The sequence below is a fragment of the Taudactylus pleione genome, unplaced genomic scaffold (genome assembly GCF_031769625.1).
Source record: "Taudactylus pleione unplaced genomic scaffold, aTauple2 ptg001598l, whole genome shotgun sequence".
NCBI lineage: Eukaryota > Metazoa > Chordata > Amphibia > Anura > Myobatrachidae > Taudactylus > Taudactylus pleione.
The window spans coordinates 297164-312933 of NW_028285995.1; the positions used below are offsets into that span (position 1 = coordinate 297164).

At 41.7% G+C, this 15770-nt stretch overlaps 1 protein-coding gene across 1 annotated transcript; it reads right to left on the reverse strand.

Annotated features, from left to right (window-relative positions):
• Positions 1-2286: 2286 nt before the first annotated feature.
• Positions 2287-15105, reverse strand: LOC148442161 (vomeronasal type-2 receptor 26-like). The gene is made up of 4 exons (XM_088464158.1): positions 14371-15105; positions 11044-11271; positions 8263-8386; positions 2287-3200 (listed from the first exon to the last, which is right to left on the reverse strand). The coding sequence occupies exons 1-4, from the start codon at positions 15088-15090 to the stop codon at positions 2287-2289; spliced, it is 1986 nt and encodes a 661-aa protein (XP_088320284.1). The 5' UTR covers positions 15091-15105.
• Positions 15106-15770: the final 665 nt, after the last annotated feature.

A 15770-nucleotide genomic window follows, 5' to 3' on the forward strand; every position in this document is an offset into this window, starting at 1 on the left:
AACTGTTGTACAGTACTACACAGTACTGTCCCAGAATGTTATTGCAAGGCTTGTATATACTGTATATATATATATATACTGTATAAATATATATGTGTATATATATATATATATATAATATGTGCCCCTGCAGAGGGTTCCCGATCTGGCTCACCATATAATACCCTTAAGCTGGGTACACACAAGAAGATATATTGGATGATTTGACGATTTTAAACTAATTGCAACAACAATTCGTCCACATCGTCCAGTGTGCTCTCGTGCAGGATTTATAGAGGGAGGTTTCCAAATGCTTGATTTTAGAGGCCAGTCCATGAAGAGGGCATAATCAGCACTTAACCAGTTATTAATATGCATCATACAAAGTGTATTGTGTGTCATAATTCCAGCATATACAGGACCAGCGATCACAGTAAGCCATTAGATGTGGCAGTAGAGCCATCCTGCCTGAGCTGAATGTTTTTATTTCACATGTGGGCACCATTCTAGAGCATGGGAGCAAAACGGGAGTCTCAGGAGCAGCAGCAGAACCTAGCACTGCCCTGGACTTATATGGACATATTCGTTATGCACCTCCTGGATAACAGTATTAATAATTAACTCTATAGATTGCACATAGCAGTACAGCCTTAACAGTACATGTTTTCCAGATCTCCTAGTTGGTACACACATGTTTTCATCACTGGCTGAGACATGTTAAAAGATCCACAGGTGGTGCTAATTATTTCATTTGTGATAGTGAGGTGAACATGCAGCACTAGTAAAATTGTTTTGAACATTATTTCTATTTCTATAATTGGTATTCCTTTAACGATTTTTATTGGTTTATGATTTCCACACTCAGAATTATTATTACAACATTTTAATTAAGTATATTAAATTTAAAAGTTTATAGAGAATGTGTTGGGAGAAGAAAGTAGTCATGATTTAAAAAAATGCAGAGAATTATCTCCTCTTATTTTAGTACCAGTAATGTGTGTTCTTTCCTTGTTTTAACATTCTAACCATGAATGGGAAGTACAGCCCAACCATGAAACTTTGTTGGTAAATGTTACTCATTAACTTGGCTTGTGAGACTGTAACATTATTATCACCTGGAGGCAATCACCTGTAATTGTCATTAGTTTGTAAAAACCTTGATTGTTTTTAATTGATAATTTTATAAAGCTGCAACCTGAATACCAATTTGTTTTATATTTAAGCTCTCAGGTATGCCCCCGATGTCATGTGTTCCCTGAGTGTTCATGTGTATTCTCTCTGTCAATACCAGCTGGTGGTTAGTTTGTCAGTGATATGAACCTAGACTTCTTCTGCCCTGTTGGAGTCATTAATACCCCTTTTCCACCTAAATTCCGGGTCTGACCCGGAGCTGGAACAAAGTTCCTATCCGGATCAGACCCGGAATTTTGCCGGCGCCGAATCGGATATTCCCGAGTCAGCGCCGCTTACACCGCAGTCGGGTCTGCATAGACCCGGCTTTTGCGGAGTGAAAGTGGTCGCTTGGAGATGACGTCATCTCCAAGCGCCACTGAAGCCGGACCAATCGGCCGGCTAGCAGCGCACTCCAGGTCATCGTGACCCGGAGTGCGCTGTTCTCATAGCAGGGTTTCAAGGGCTACGCCCGTGTTAAACCCTGCTAGTTACCTGGGTTGGATTGCCGGGTCACTCGACCCGGCAATCCAACTCTCTCCCCTTTTACACCAGGGAGCTGCCCGGGTTAACCCTTCAAAAACCCGGGTTCTAGCTCCAGTGTAAAAGGGGTATAAGTTACATTGCCAGCCATTGCTGCTCAAAGACATAAAAGTTACCATGTGATAGGACTTGGTCTTCTTTAATCATCTTACTGTCGTAATTTTGTATATAGTATTTAATCTCTGATATATACTTTTTCTTGATGTCCAATATATATTTTAATCATTATGTGTTGTTTCTTATGCATATAATTGTGTGGGGAGCCAGGAGGAATCTAACCATTAGGTGTGGACTAAATGAGGATGAGGGTTGAGCTTTAGTTTATAAACTTTATAACACTTTGTCCATTTCACTGAGATTTGGCACTTATACATGAATTAAAGGGCAAATTTGCATTTTTTTAAAGCGCATTGCCCACTTTAATTTTATATTATTCTTTAAAATATCCTATATTCCTTTATTTAGACACAAAAATTTTCAGTTTGTCTGTAATTTGTGTAACATATCACAGTTGCATCTTTATTTATGCTAATAATATATTTTTCACATACTTACAAATTCAATGTTTGGCTTAGTTATGTGCAGCCTACAGTTTCACAATGACCTGCTTCTGTTTTGAAGCAGATACATTTTATCATTAAGTTCGGGTCTGCATAAAATAATATAACATTTGGGGAAGAATATACAGCCTAAAAGTCCAGCGTTTGTGGTCAGTATGGAAAAGATCTCCACAGCCACCATGTGTTTCCCTCTGGTGCTCAGATACGCCGGGATCATTGCAATCCAGACACTGCAGAACACCAGCATGCTGAAGGTGATGTACTTGGCCTCATTAAAGCTGTCCGGTAATGTCCGTGCTACAAACGCTGTAATAAAGCTCACAGCTGCCAGAATCCCCATATAACCCAGGACCGAGTAGAACCCAATAACTGAGCCCTCATTACACTGAACGATTATCTGTCCCTGGTAGGAGTGTGTGTCCAGCTCCTGGAAGGGGGGAGAGACAGATAACCAGATAATACAAATTATAACTTGGGCAGATGAGCAAATAAAGACAACACAATTGGGCAGTGTTGCTCCCATCCATTGTCTCCACACACTGCTGGGTTTGGTGGCTGTGAAAGCAATGCAAACCATTATAGTCTTGGCCAACACAGAGGAGACTGCTACTGAGAAGAGGATCCCATAGGAGACCTGACGCAGCTTGCAGGTGACATCCACAGGACGACCGAGGAACAAGAAGATACAGAGGAAGCTCAGCATGATGGAGACCAGGAGAAGGAAGCTGAGGTTCTTGTTATTAGCTATTACTATAGGTGTATCTCCATGTGATATAAATATTGCCAATATTAGATGGGTGATAAAGCAGAAAGAAACTGAGGCAGAAATAAATACTGCAGAGATCCCATCATTTGTGTAGGATAGAAAGTCTTCACTTTTTGGAATGCACAAATCCCTTTTATTGTTCGGCCATTCATCATCCAGGCAGTTAAGGCAGTTGTCGCTGTCTGCAAAATTGCAAAATTTTAAAAATTTTATTATTATTGATATTGGGCACAGTTTTGTGTACTGTACTTTCATTAAATCAATAATGGTGTATTTTACATGTTGCCCTCCAAAGTTTATTCTTCACATATACTGTATCAATTAAGAATAAAAACATGGACAACAGTGCTAACGTTAAAAATGTTGTCAAATTTTATGGACAAAATAATACATTTTAAATGGTGGCAGCAGTAAAGAACATTGGTGTTCTGCTCTCCACTTACAAAAAAAACACCCATTCAGGTGGTGTAACCATTTCCTGTGCAGGACAATTGGTTCACGACATACCCCCATGCAAGGAGAGCACTCCCACTAAGCCAAAGACTTAACTTAAACAACCAATCTACCATTCTTTACAACCATTTGCACAACCAATAAACAACACACAACAAAGGATGGGTGAAAAACTGAGGCAGTTACTCTTCCTCACAAACTTTATATACCCCAATGAAACTTGTCAATATTTGGTTGCTTGCAAAAGAAATTGGAACACATTAAAGGGGAAACCAAACCAGCATATTTAAAGTGGAAACACTCTAAAACTCCTCTTGGTTTAATGTCCCTCAGGGTAAAATGTCAGCCTTCAGTTAAACATAGCAAACACGCAGCAGAAATTAAAAGAGTTCACAAAGCAACCTTATAAATAGATGAGATATAAATACCCTAATTAGTATGTCCATATATTATGTTGTTATTATTAATATGATTATTTTTATTATTATTATTATTATTATTATTAATAATAATAATAATAATAATAATAATAATAATAATATTCTTATGGTTGTTGTTGTTAATAATAATAATAATAATAATAATATTGTTTACTCTTTATAGGCTAATACTCTGTGAAGGAATTACTGTATATCCTATATAGTTATATGTGAAAATGGTATTAAATAAAGGTTCATCTGGTTTTAAGCAGCTGTGCTATTTTTTACATGAAAACTCTCCTTAGACTTTAACATTGTGCCCATTTTTATTCAGTGCTAAAATATATTTGATAATAGAAGTGATTACTACTCAAGCATGTCAGTTTTATAATATTGGAATATATTTCCCATCTGAATGTAACTCATTTTTGTGACTAATACTACATTGTTTTTTTTGCCATTATATCTGTAATTTACTGAAGGGGTGCCTCTCCCTTTTTTCTAGTAAGCTGGATCCAGCCAGGCATAGATTTTATTTACATTTTAATATTTTGTATTTTTCAAGTTTTATATTTATTTCTATTATTATTATTATTATTATTATTATAGATATCATATATGTTGTATTATTGTTACGTTGAAACTTTGTCTTTACTCAAACCCTTTCTGTGTATAAAATTGGGTTGTAACAATATGTACCTGTTAATCAGGGTTAGACCATGAAGAACATACTAGAAATGAGACACTGATCACATTCACATCACGTGACGAAACGCATCAGTCTAATGTGGGGCTATGGTTCACTTGGTTGGATAATCGAAGACACTGCTGCTTTGTACATGCTAACCAACTCCTGTACTTCATTGCCAGCAATTCATCTCTGGAGTACAGTGAAGTAATGAGCTCTCGTATGCTTCGGGACCACCAGCTGGACTAGGTCGGAGATCCAGCACACTACTACACCAAAAGTTATTGCTACAGTAGTTATTTATCTACTCCAAAGAGTCAAAAGCAGCTTTTGGCAAATATATACAACTTAAAGAGGCATACTGGGATCTTGCAATTACTACAAAATGTGCCGAGGACAGTATTTCATCCACAGCTACTTATTAAATTATAATATCTGTGGTTTATTAACTGCATTGATAGTGGGGCAGATTCCAAATGATCCTAATGATGGACTTGAAGTACTTTTCACAGGAGTACTGATCCTTTGCCTTGTTGTTATTTTGTATTGGTAGAATGATAACCACAGGTTATTACAATTTATTTTTTATATTAATTGTTCTATATGTGTTGTGTATTTTTTTGTTCTAATAAAGTGTACTTTGATATTGTTTTTAAAGAATTGAGTGCATTGGAATATAATTAATTATTGTTTTTTCCTTTTATTGTTTATATGTGCTGTATATTTTCCTTTTTTCTCTGTTTAAATATTTTAATAGTCATTGCAATCTTTTTTTTTTTTAATAGAAATATATTGGATCTGTTACGGTATATATACATACAGGAAATACCATATAAAATTTCAGTATTTCTCTCAAGGTGGATTTAGAAAAAGCTTAGGGGTAAAGATATTGGATAAAACTTAAAGATCTTATAAAATTACACAAATTATTCAGCCTGGAAATTTCAATGTCATAAATATACCACACTATAAATATACCACACTATACCATGCAATTAACATCAGACATCAGACATGAAGAGTATAGAGATAAGGCAGCTTCTCTTATTTGCAGATCCTTAGCTAGCAAACAATGAAATGTCAATTATATTTAAAAAAAAGACCCCAAAAAATTGTGGTGCAGTTACACTAAATGCAAAATAGCAACAGTGCACAATTATTCCTGCATACTTGATTGAAACTCTATGTTTCAATGAAAAGATTTAAAAAAAAAACTTTAGTTTAAATTGTGTGCCTTTAAAAAGTGGAATGAATGAATGAATAAAAGTGTAAATAATGTATGTAAAATATGTAATAAAAGTTTTATAAAAAAAAGTGTTGACTTCTATATCTATATTTAGACCATATGGTCTCAAAGTTTGTAAATTATAGATCCATTTTGTTTCATTTTTTTTTAAGGTCTGTCACTATAAACCCTCCTCTCCAACGGGCAGTTACTGTTTTTGTATACATATGAACTTGAGGCCTTTAGGGTTTTTATTATGTCGTCCCAGAAATGTTGTGACACACTATGGCCCTCATTCAGAGCCGGTCGCAAGAAGCGATCACTCTCTCTGAATGAGGGCGGCCGCTTCTTTTTTTTCTAGTGTGACCTCCTGGTCGCTAGCTAAGTGGTGGGTTACCACCCACAGCTTAGCGACCGACCAGGTTGATGATCACGATGGTGAACACCATCGTGACCATCGGGGCTTGTGACGAGACCCTAAGGTTGGGTCTCGGCAACCGCAAGCCCCAGGGAGTTTCCTGCTCTGATCGAGCAGGAAGCTCCCCACTGACATCACTGATGATGTCAGTGCGGCCGCCCACAAAACGGCAGGTGTTCCTTAAGGAACGCCTCCATTTGTGAAACCACCCCCCCCGCCCCACCTACAAAACGGGGCGAGCTGTCGATCAACATCGACAGCCGCCCCTTTTGTAGAGAGCTCCGGAGTGAGAGAGTTTCTCTCTCGCCCCGGGGCTTGCGCACGCGCAGTGCGGCCGCTGCGCGTGCGCAGGGCCAACCATCGACATGGTTGCGAGCGCATCGCCGCTTGCGACCTGGTCTGAATGAGACCCTATGTTTGTTTAATCCATTTTTAAGATGCTATATATGTTTGGCAACTCTTGTCTTTATTTTTCGTTTTGTTTGTCCAACATATTAGTAACCATACAGGCATTCTAGAAGATAAATGGTGCCTTCTGTTTTCCAAGTAATGTGGTCTTTTATTTCATACTTTTTGTTTGTATGATTAGATTTAAAATCCTTAGCTATTTTTGTTCTGTTTTTTTGGTTTTTACATCCTGGGCAATTAAAGCAAAAATGGTATCCCCCATTTTTCATTTGTAAAATAAGTAATTTTATTACTAACAGGACTTATAAACTTAGATCTACAATTTTATTGGAATCGTTACTAATGCATGTTAAATATTTTCATATTTTCACGCATGCTAAATTTTTTTGATTGTGAATGCAGAATAAAAAATGTTATGTCTTGGAACATATTTTGATAAAGGAATCAATTATTTGAATTTGGTTATTTATAGAAAAAGGGGAACAATTAATAATTTATCATATATCAAGGAATGTAAAGAGTCCTCTAGTCATTTTAAACAATATTTTTCTTTACTTTCTCGCACATCTTTCTATTTTTGTGTATCTTGCAAAAATAATTGATTAATAAACGGCTGATACATTTTTTTATAAAATTTGCTGATTTTAATTGTCAAACTTAGGAGGGCACAACTGAATCATAGTTCATTTTCTTTCTTTTTTTCTTGTGGAAAAGTGATTGGCGTCTGTAGGTGGTGACGTGAGGAGGCTTGAAATGCCCATAAGAATGGTCCGCTCAGTGGGCGTGTTATGGGAATGTCGTGGATGTGCAATGCAAGTAAGTGGCCGCGTTTCCAGACGCAAGCATAGGAGGCCGTGGTCAGACAGAGAAACTGTCCCTGCAATTGGTCTGGTGCAAGTTTTGATGGAGCAACGGATGGTGTCGTATAAGGATGCAACAATCGGTATTACAGAGTGCATGGACGCTAAAAGTGGGTGCCTCAGTCCTTGCACATTTTCCCGCACGGACGTACACAAGGGAAGGATTTTGCAAAAAGTCGCAAACGGGTGACCGCCAATAGATGATGCTGCTTGCACATCTGCCTCAGTCGCAGAATCCGTCCCTAAATGTGATGATCCATGGCAAACATGTTGATGAGAACCGTTTGGGGTTAAAATAAATAACATGTTGGTTTTCAAGAATGCCTTATTGTCCCAATTAGCCTGACCCTTTTTATTTCTTATTCATTTAATGCCTAAAGCTGGGTACACACCTGGTGATATGGCGCTCCTTCTATCGACGAGCGATATATCGCAAGTGCATTGGTGGGGTGTGTACGCCCGATATGTCTGTGAACTACATAATTCAAAGACATAACAAGTTGGCCCTGCAGCACAGCCAATGCTGATACATCTGAATGATATATCGGTGCATCTGCATGAGTGTACGGGCGACCCGCCAACCACCCGTTTATCAGCGACATCTTTTTTCATTCACTAAGTATAGAAGTGTCCAGTCTTCATGATTTCACCATCATTATATAAATATTTGCAAAATTCTTACAGTACTATTATAATGGAAAACCTATGGACATACAGTATTTTTATTATTACATGTGACAGTTATACATATTTATATAGTGCATACAATGTACCAGTTGTATTGGATATTTCTCCCTCAGAACAGGGAACGCAGTCATAGCAGCAGGGATATATTCCAGGTCTGGGGATCTTCCTGCTCCCAGGTAAACACTTCTCTGAGCAGCGAGAGTCTGGAATCTGAGATTGAGACAAATAGTAATTTGCCCATAATTTGAAAATATTTGTGTTAACATTTCTAAACTACAGACTAGAGGGCATTCCTAAAAGTATAAAATGAAAGAGCAAAATCACGCAATTGTCCACCTATCATAATTATAGGTGGTGTAGCGGGTAAGTCCAGACGACCAATGGGAGACTGAGATGTTGCAAATGGAATGGGATTGAAATACCGGCAGCTGTTGAAATCCCGACAGCGGATGCCCGACAGGATTAAGATCCCGACTGGGGCAGATAAGTACCCTAACCCTCCCCTGTCTCCCCTATAACCCTCCCTCAGTGGTTCCTAACCCTAACCTCCCCCCTCTAGTGCCTAACCCTAACCTCCCTCCAGGGGTGCCTAACCCCCTCTTACCGCTCCCTAAACCTAACCCTCTGGGGGGTGCCTAACCCTAACCTCTCCCTGGGGTTGCCTAACCCTAATCCTCCCCCCTAGGGGTGCCTAACCCTAATCTCCCCCCCAAAACCTAACCCTAACTATGCTAGACTCCCTAAGCCTAACTCTTCCCCCCCGCCCCCCCCCCCCCCCATGTCTAACGCTAAGGGTGCCCGGAATTTACCTTCATTCAGGAAGGTATCCTCGGCTTTTAGCGTCGGGATTAAGATAGGAGTCGGTATTTTGGGACGGGTTTCCGCTGTCGGGATTGAGACCGTCGGTCTCATAACTGCGTCTCGTTGCAAACAAGTAATCTTTTATTCCAGGCTTGAAAAGGCAGAACAAGTGTAATGGCTTCTTACACAAGGCAAACACAGTTTAGGAACAATAAGCTTACATGAGTCAGTACTTCAAATGAGCAGAGTATCCACAGCACAGTTTGCCCAGCATAGAGAGAGCTGCTAAAGGTGCAATCTCTCCCTCTCATTACCACTGACTGACTAAGGTTACCAGGTTTTTATACCTTAGCTGGTCTTAATTGAGGTAATGGTGTGGTTCCTCCCTGGCTACAGAGGGTTTATCCCTTTCCTCAGAATGCAGGACAGTAGGAGAGACCCATTCTGTCACAAGTGGACATCCACATCCTGGTGTCTGAAAATGCCATATAAAACTGAGATACACCCACTGGTGGGATCCGGGGTCCAACTGAAAATGGATATGGTGGAAACTGTGAACAACTTCACTTCAAACTCGATACCATTTAGGCCCGTATTCAATTTGAGCCAAGCCGCAATACTTTTTCGCGGCCCATACTTTTTGCCTACTTCGCCTGTTTTGCAGGCGGAAAAGTATTGCGCACGTGCACGCGTATCCTCATATTCAATTTGAAAGTAGGCGAAAACTGCACCCGACGAAACTGAAACAGGTGGAAAGTACTGTCAGATTTGGGGAAATCAGCCTGACACCCCCCAAAAGATGCATGGACATGGGGGATCACTACGGGTACCCCCGAAAAGCCCTGCTGAAGGTATTTGGGGTTTTTAAACAGGCTCAATAGGTGCCGTTTTGCATTTTTCTGTAAGTGGTGAAAAATAGTATTTAGCAAGTTTTTTTGGTTAAAATAACTATTCCCAGCAAATTTGGGGTACTTAAAAATGGGGTCTGCATATTTAAAAGTTGCTAAAGTGAAGTTGAAAAAAATGTGAAAAATCCACCTTCCGCAAGTACCTGCAATCCAAAAAACACCTGGGGCATACTTGGGGACCCCCCCAGAGTCAAGTTCGCTAGTTTTTAACTTTGTACCCCAACTTTTGGCGGAGCAGCTGTGTACTGAGGTGACCTTGCAGATGACAGTTCCATTTACTAGTTTGCGCACAAATAGCATATTATATCATTTCCACACCTGGCAAAGACAGCATTGCAGATAATTTTACAAAGGCCAGAAAGGAATACATACGAATTACCGCCGGACACAAGTCCGGCGGTTCAAATCCCAACAGCGGCAGGGCGACACGGCTGAAAATACCGATCGTCCCCAGGTAAGTATGAACTAACCAAACCCCCCTAACCCTAACCCTCCTTAGGGGTGCCTAACCCTAACCTTCCCCCCAGTGCCTAACCCTAATCCCCCCTTCCCCGCCGCCTAAACCTAAGTCCCCCAGGGAGGTGCCTAACCCTAAGTCCCCCCCGGGGGTGCCTAACCCTAACCCTCCCTCCCCCTAGCCTAACCCTAACCTCCAGGGGGGTGCCTAACCCTAAGTCCACCCCGGGACCTCTAAACCTAACCCCCTCCGCGGCATCACTTCGGTCGGGAAGCCGGGCGCCGGTCTCCCGGCGTTGGGGGAAATGCCGGACGGCTACATCTAGACGCCGGTCATTTCACCCTCGCAGGGATATGACAGTCGGGAAGCCGGCTGTCGGTATAATGTCAGCCGGCTTCCCGATTGCATACTGCCAGAAACTGCCTAAATTCCAGTGGTTACCTTTGACGTTAAAGAGCCTAAAGAATATTTTTACTAGTAAGAAACAGTTACTGAGAATTGAGTCTATGGTTAAGTTTTAAGTTGAAGATGTATGTAAAGTATATATGTTTTTCTGGTATAACAATTTCAACATATTTTGCAAGGAAGTGCAAGAACATATTTTAGGAACCAAACTGGTGCCGTTCAGTCACAAAGGATAAGAACCAGAAACCTCATGTACGTATTACATAACTATTCAGTAGACAATGGCTGCAGCTAACCTTACTGTCACCGTGCTTCCATATTATTGCACTTTCGTTGATGAAAAGCTGCTGGTCTTCCTCCGCGGATGGAATTAGATCACCAACATCTCTAATCACCAGTTTCATATTTCCTGTCATCATCCAATTTAATATACGATAAGGACTGACAAATTCTCCATTGTCATCAAAACCCAGATGTGATCCGTCTTGAAATGAAAATGTAATATTCTTCAAATAGCGATGTAACTTTAAACAAATTAAATGAAGCAAGAGCATAATATTGTGCGCAATAGGCAGGTAACTTAGAATGTCTAATGAATTAAGCAATGTTATTGTTATATAGAGTGGGGTAAACGTAGACCTAACCCTAAAAATCATGAAAAAAAAACCCATGTGTTGACATTGTAGTGTCGACAGGTTAAATGCCGGGCAGTGGTAAGTGTAACCCCAGAATCTACTTCTGTGCTGGGGTATCAGCTTGCGATGATGAATGTCTCCCTTGTTCAAGGATCCTGGAGCTGGAGCCTTGACTGCTGAAGCTGCCAACACAGATCGGCTGATTTATGGAGCTGACTCAGCGGAGCGATGCTCCAAGGAATGCATCAGGTGCAATGCACTGTGTGCAGGTATGCAGTCGGGATGCCGACGGTCCAAATGCCAACCGCCGGCTTCCCGACTGTCTAATCCCAACAAGGTACTACGTCGAAATCCCGACGCCTGTCATTAGACCTACGCCAGGAGCCCGGCGCACCCGGCGGTATTACATACTGATTCCTGTGTGTATGTCGCGGCATCAAGAGGTGTCACGGGTACGGACTGGGAGCAGCTGGGGTCGGGAGGATCAGATCAGCTTATGGCTGCAAACATATTGGGTGGCTGGTCCATGGGGAAGGGCCAGCCACCCCGAATTTAAAAATGTCTGACCCAGCCACTTGCCAATCTGTACCTGGCAAGCGCTGTGTGTAGGGGAGGTGGGTGCTTAAGCCTCCGGGCCCTGTTCGGCATGTAGGTAACTAAAATGGGCACTTCTCTCCTCTGTCGCTTCAGTGACAGTCACAAGATTATGACATCAGATCCCTGGTGGCAACAGCAGGACCGCCTTGTGACCTCAGCAAGGAAGAGCTGGTACCATCTCCTCCCTCTTCAATACAGCCTGCAGTGCAGCAGTGTACTACAGTGAGTCAGTCTGACTCTTTAGTAGTACCTGCTGATAATGCTGTCAGCACCAGGCCCCTTCATTAAGGCGGGGCCAGGCCAATGCACCGGCCGGCTGCACCGCCGCTAGTACCGCCCCTGATTATTTCTTGGTGGATGGGGTCTGTAAGAAGGCTTTCCGCCTTTCAGTATCTGTGACTTTCTGACAATGGAGATGGTGTACCTTGGTCCTTAATTTTCTGCCTCTGAATGCTTTTATATATTTTATAATATATTAAATAAAATATAATATATAAATATTACACCACCAAATACTCCAATAATTTTGTTCACAAATATTAATGACACGCCACACAGTGCTTTGAAGCTGGATAATGTGCTGCACCCCAATACCCTAATTAATTTACTGCTGGTTTGTACAATTATTAATGACACACCACACCGTGTTTTGTAGCTGGATAATATTTTACACTCTAATTAATTTGCTGCAGGTTTTTACAAATATTAATGGCACCACATGGTGCTATGTAGCTGGATAATGTATTTTACACCCCAATACTCCAATTAATATGCTGCAGGTTTTTATAAATGTTAATGACACACCCAGAGGCGGATCATAAGGCGCTCTGGCGGGGCTATTGCCCAGGGTGCTGTGATCTGGGGGTGGAGCTACAGTCACCTTACTGGCGCCATCTAGTCTATTGGCTGGGGAAGTAGTCTCACTGACTAGGTCTCGCCCACCCGCCCTGCCGCCTCCACGATGTATGTAACTACATCGCGCCGTTCATTGCATCATCCCATCAGCCATGCAGGACAGCAGATGGGACGATGCAAAGAACGACCATCATGAACGTGGATTGCAACAATATTTCATACACATCGCATAGTGTGTACGATATATCATTACAATCCGCGTCAGAATGATATATTGTACTATATATCGAACAGTGTGTACCCAGCTTAAAGGTGCGTACACGCTAGACGACTCGCAAAAGATGCAATGTCATCAACGATTTTCCTTGAACTCCCCCTGGCAACTCCCCTGCACTCCCAGACAAACGATATAGTGCATAAACTGTCCAACCTGACAAACGATCTGACAAACGACCTTAATCTCGTTAACCAGATTGGCAGATCTTGCCTGCTGTAGTCAAGATCTGAAGATGACTCGCGGGGATGCGCATTGGCATCGTTATTGTGAGTAGACACTTACGATTTGGACATATTTTACACCATTTGGCGTTCCGATGCATCGAAAATGTGTAAATCGTGCAAAATATATCGTCTAGTGTATATGCACCTTAAGATCTATTTGACTACAGCAGCTGCTATATATCATCTCAAAACATCCACGCACTAGTGTGTACCGGTTCCTAGCCACTGTAATCCTCACTATTGCTGGTATTCTGGGCCTGATTCAGACCCACTGGCGAGCGGCTGTCCGCTCGCAAGTGGGTCGATGTTCTGGACTGAGCATGCGCACGACGGAGGGAGCTCCGTCATGCGCATGCGCCAGACGCGACGAGCGAAGGAAAGTCCTTCGCTCGTTGTGTCTGATCAAAGGGGGCGTGCTGTCGATGTTGATTGACAGCACGCCCCCTTTGGTAGGCGTGCCGGGGGGCGTGCCTCCCTGCCGGGGGCGTTCCCACAGGAACGCCTCCCGTCAGAAGCCGGCCCACTGACATCATTAGTGATGTCAGTGGGAGTGATTTTGGCTCTGATAGAGCCAAAATCACTCCGGAGCTTGCGGTTGAAAACCTCAACCGCAGGCTCCGGCTCGCAGTGGCGATGGTCGCGATGGTCACGACCATCAAGGCCATCAAAATGCACGCTCGTATAGGCTGTGGGTGGTGACCCACAGCTATACGAGCGTCCAGGAGGACGCTCCATTTTCATGGAGGCCGGCCCTCATTCAGAGCGTGCGCTCTGCTCAGAGCGTACGGCTCTGAATGAGGGCCTCTGTCCTGAAATTCCCTTATTGATCAGAAATCTCATGTCATACCTTACCCATACTATCTATGCCAACCCAAGATAGCAATTTTCCTAAAAAACAATACATACATCTAAAATTAAAGGCCTACACAAAGGTACTACAGGTATTGTAACACATTTTAACTTGTTGCACAATACCTTTTGACACTATAGTGCAAACAGTTGGAGACAGTAATTTCTTAAATACATTTTTGCTACCTGTTGTTTAATAAAATAGGTGTTCGTTTCCACTTTTTGATGTTTCACGTGCAATAATAAGTGCATATTATTTAAAGCATGAGTAGTAAGGTAAACTGCCAAAAACACACGCGGGAAAATTCCTACGTAGTTAAAATTACGTAATCGTCCAATAACCTCCTTCGCAGAACATTTATGAAGGCTTATGTTGTATATGGAGCTATAATAATGGGATGTTGATTGGTATGTTGAGTAGCAATGATAGTATAACATATAAATATGTTCCAGCATTTTATTTTCAGGGTAATTTTCAGGTTTCATATTCTTAAAGATATCTGGCACATGTATTGGTACATAGTCAAATACCAAACTACCATTAAATATATTGACAAACAGGTCCATGAGAAACTTGTTACTTGCCCAATTAGGATTCAGGACTATGGTCCTGTCAATGAGCATGTCGTACATTTCTCGTAGACAATTTATGAAAACCTGAGAAAAGGTCCCACAAAGTACAACGACCTTGGCAGTCGATTGTCTAATTATTTCAGCATTCCTTCTCTTTGTCCAGCCCTCGTTGCTGCTTTGATCACAATTCATTTTTATGGTGAAAGCGACACCGATGCCCTTTTTGGACAAATAATTTCTCAGCAGTTCAGCCTCTGTCTCTCCGCTGTCATCACTGGAGGCTAAAATGCCAATCCATGTCCACCCGAAATATTCTAAAATGTTAGACAGCATTGAATAAATTGTTTGATGATTTTGAAGAGTTTTGAAAAAAGTCGGATAAAATAGTCTGTTGCCTAACGCATGGGTTGCGCCATAGCTGATCTACAAGAGAAATTAAATTCTACAGCAATGGATATTTTACAATAAAAAATTGGACTGCTATAGAAACACTGTAAAGAACTTTTTGGGTTCTTGGCATAATTCACAATCTTTGGTCATGTTCTGTGGTGAGATAATTGCCACTGTAGGGGGTATACACACTATGTGGCCTGGGGGTGTGGGGGACATGGCAACACCTCTCCACCCTACCCATGATCAGTATACCACAGAAGGGGCCTCAAGCCAGGGCCGTAACTAGGGTAGTGCGACTTGTGCCATGGCACAGGGCACCGCAGGGCAGGAGGCGCTGTTTGGGCCTCTCAATTTACCTGTTTATTATTATTCATACTTGTAGCTTCCTCTTCTTTTATCCCCAGCATCTCCTGGTTGCCCAAGGAGTACCCCATCTCTTCCCTGGCCCTTCCCCATGAAGCCATGGCCCTTTCTCAGGTGCACTATCTTATGGCCCTATTTAAAAAATGGAGGGTGGGCGCCAATGCTCTCTCTGGTACAGGGCACCAAAAAATCTAGTTACGGCTCTGTCTCAAGCTGATGGAATGGCATCACAGACCCCCCGACACATTTCTCTATAT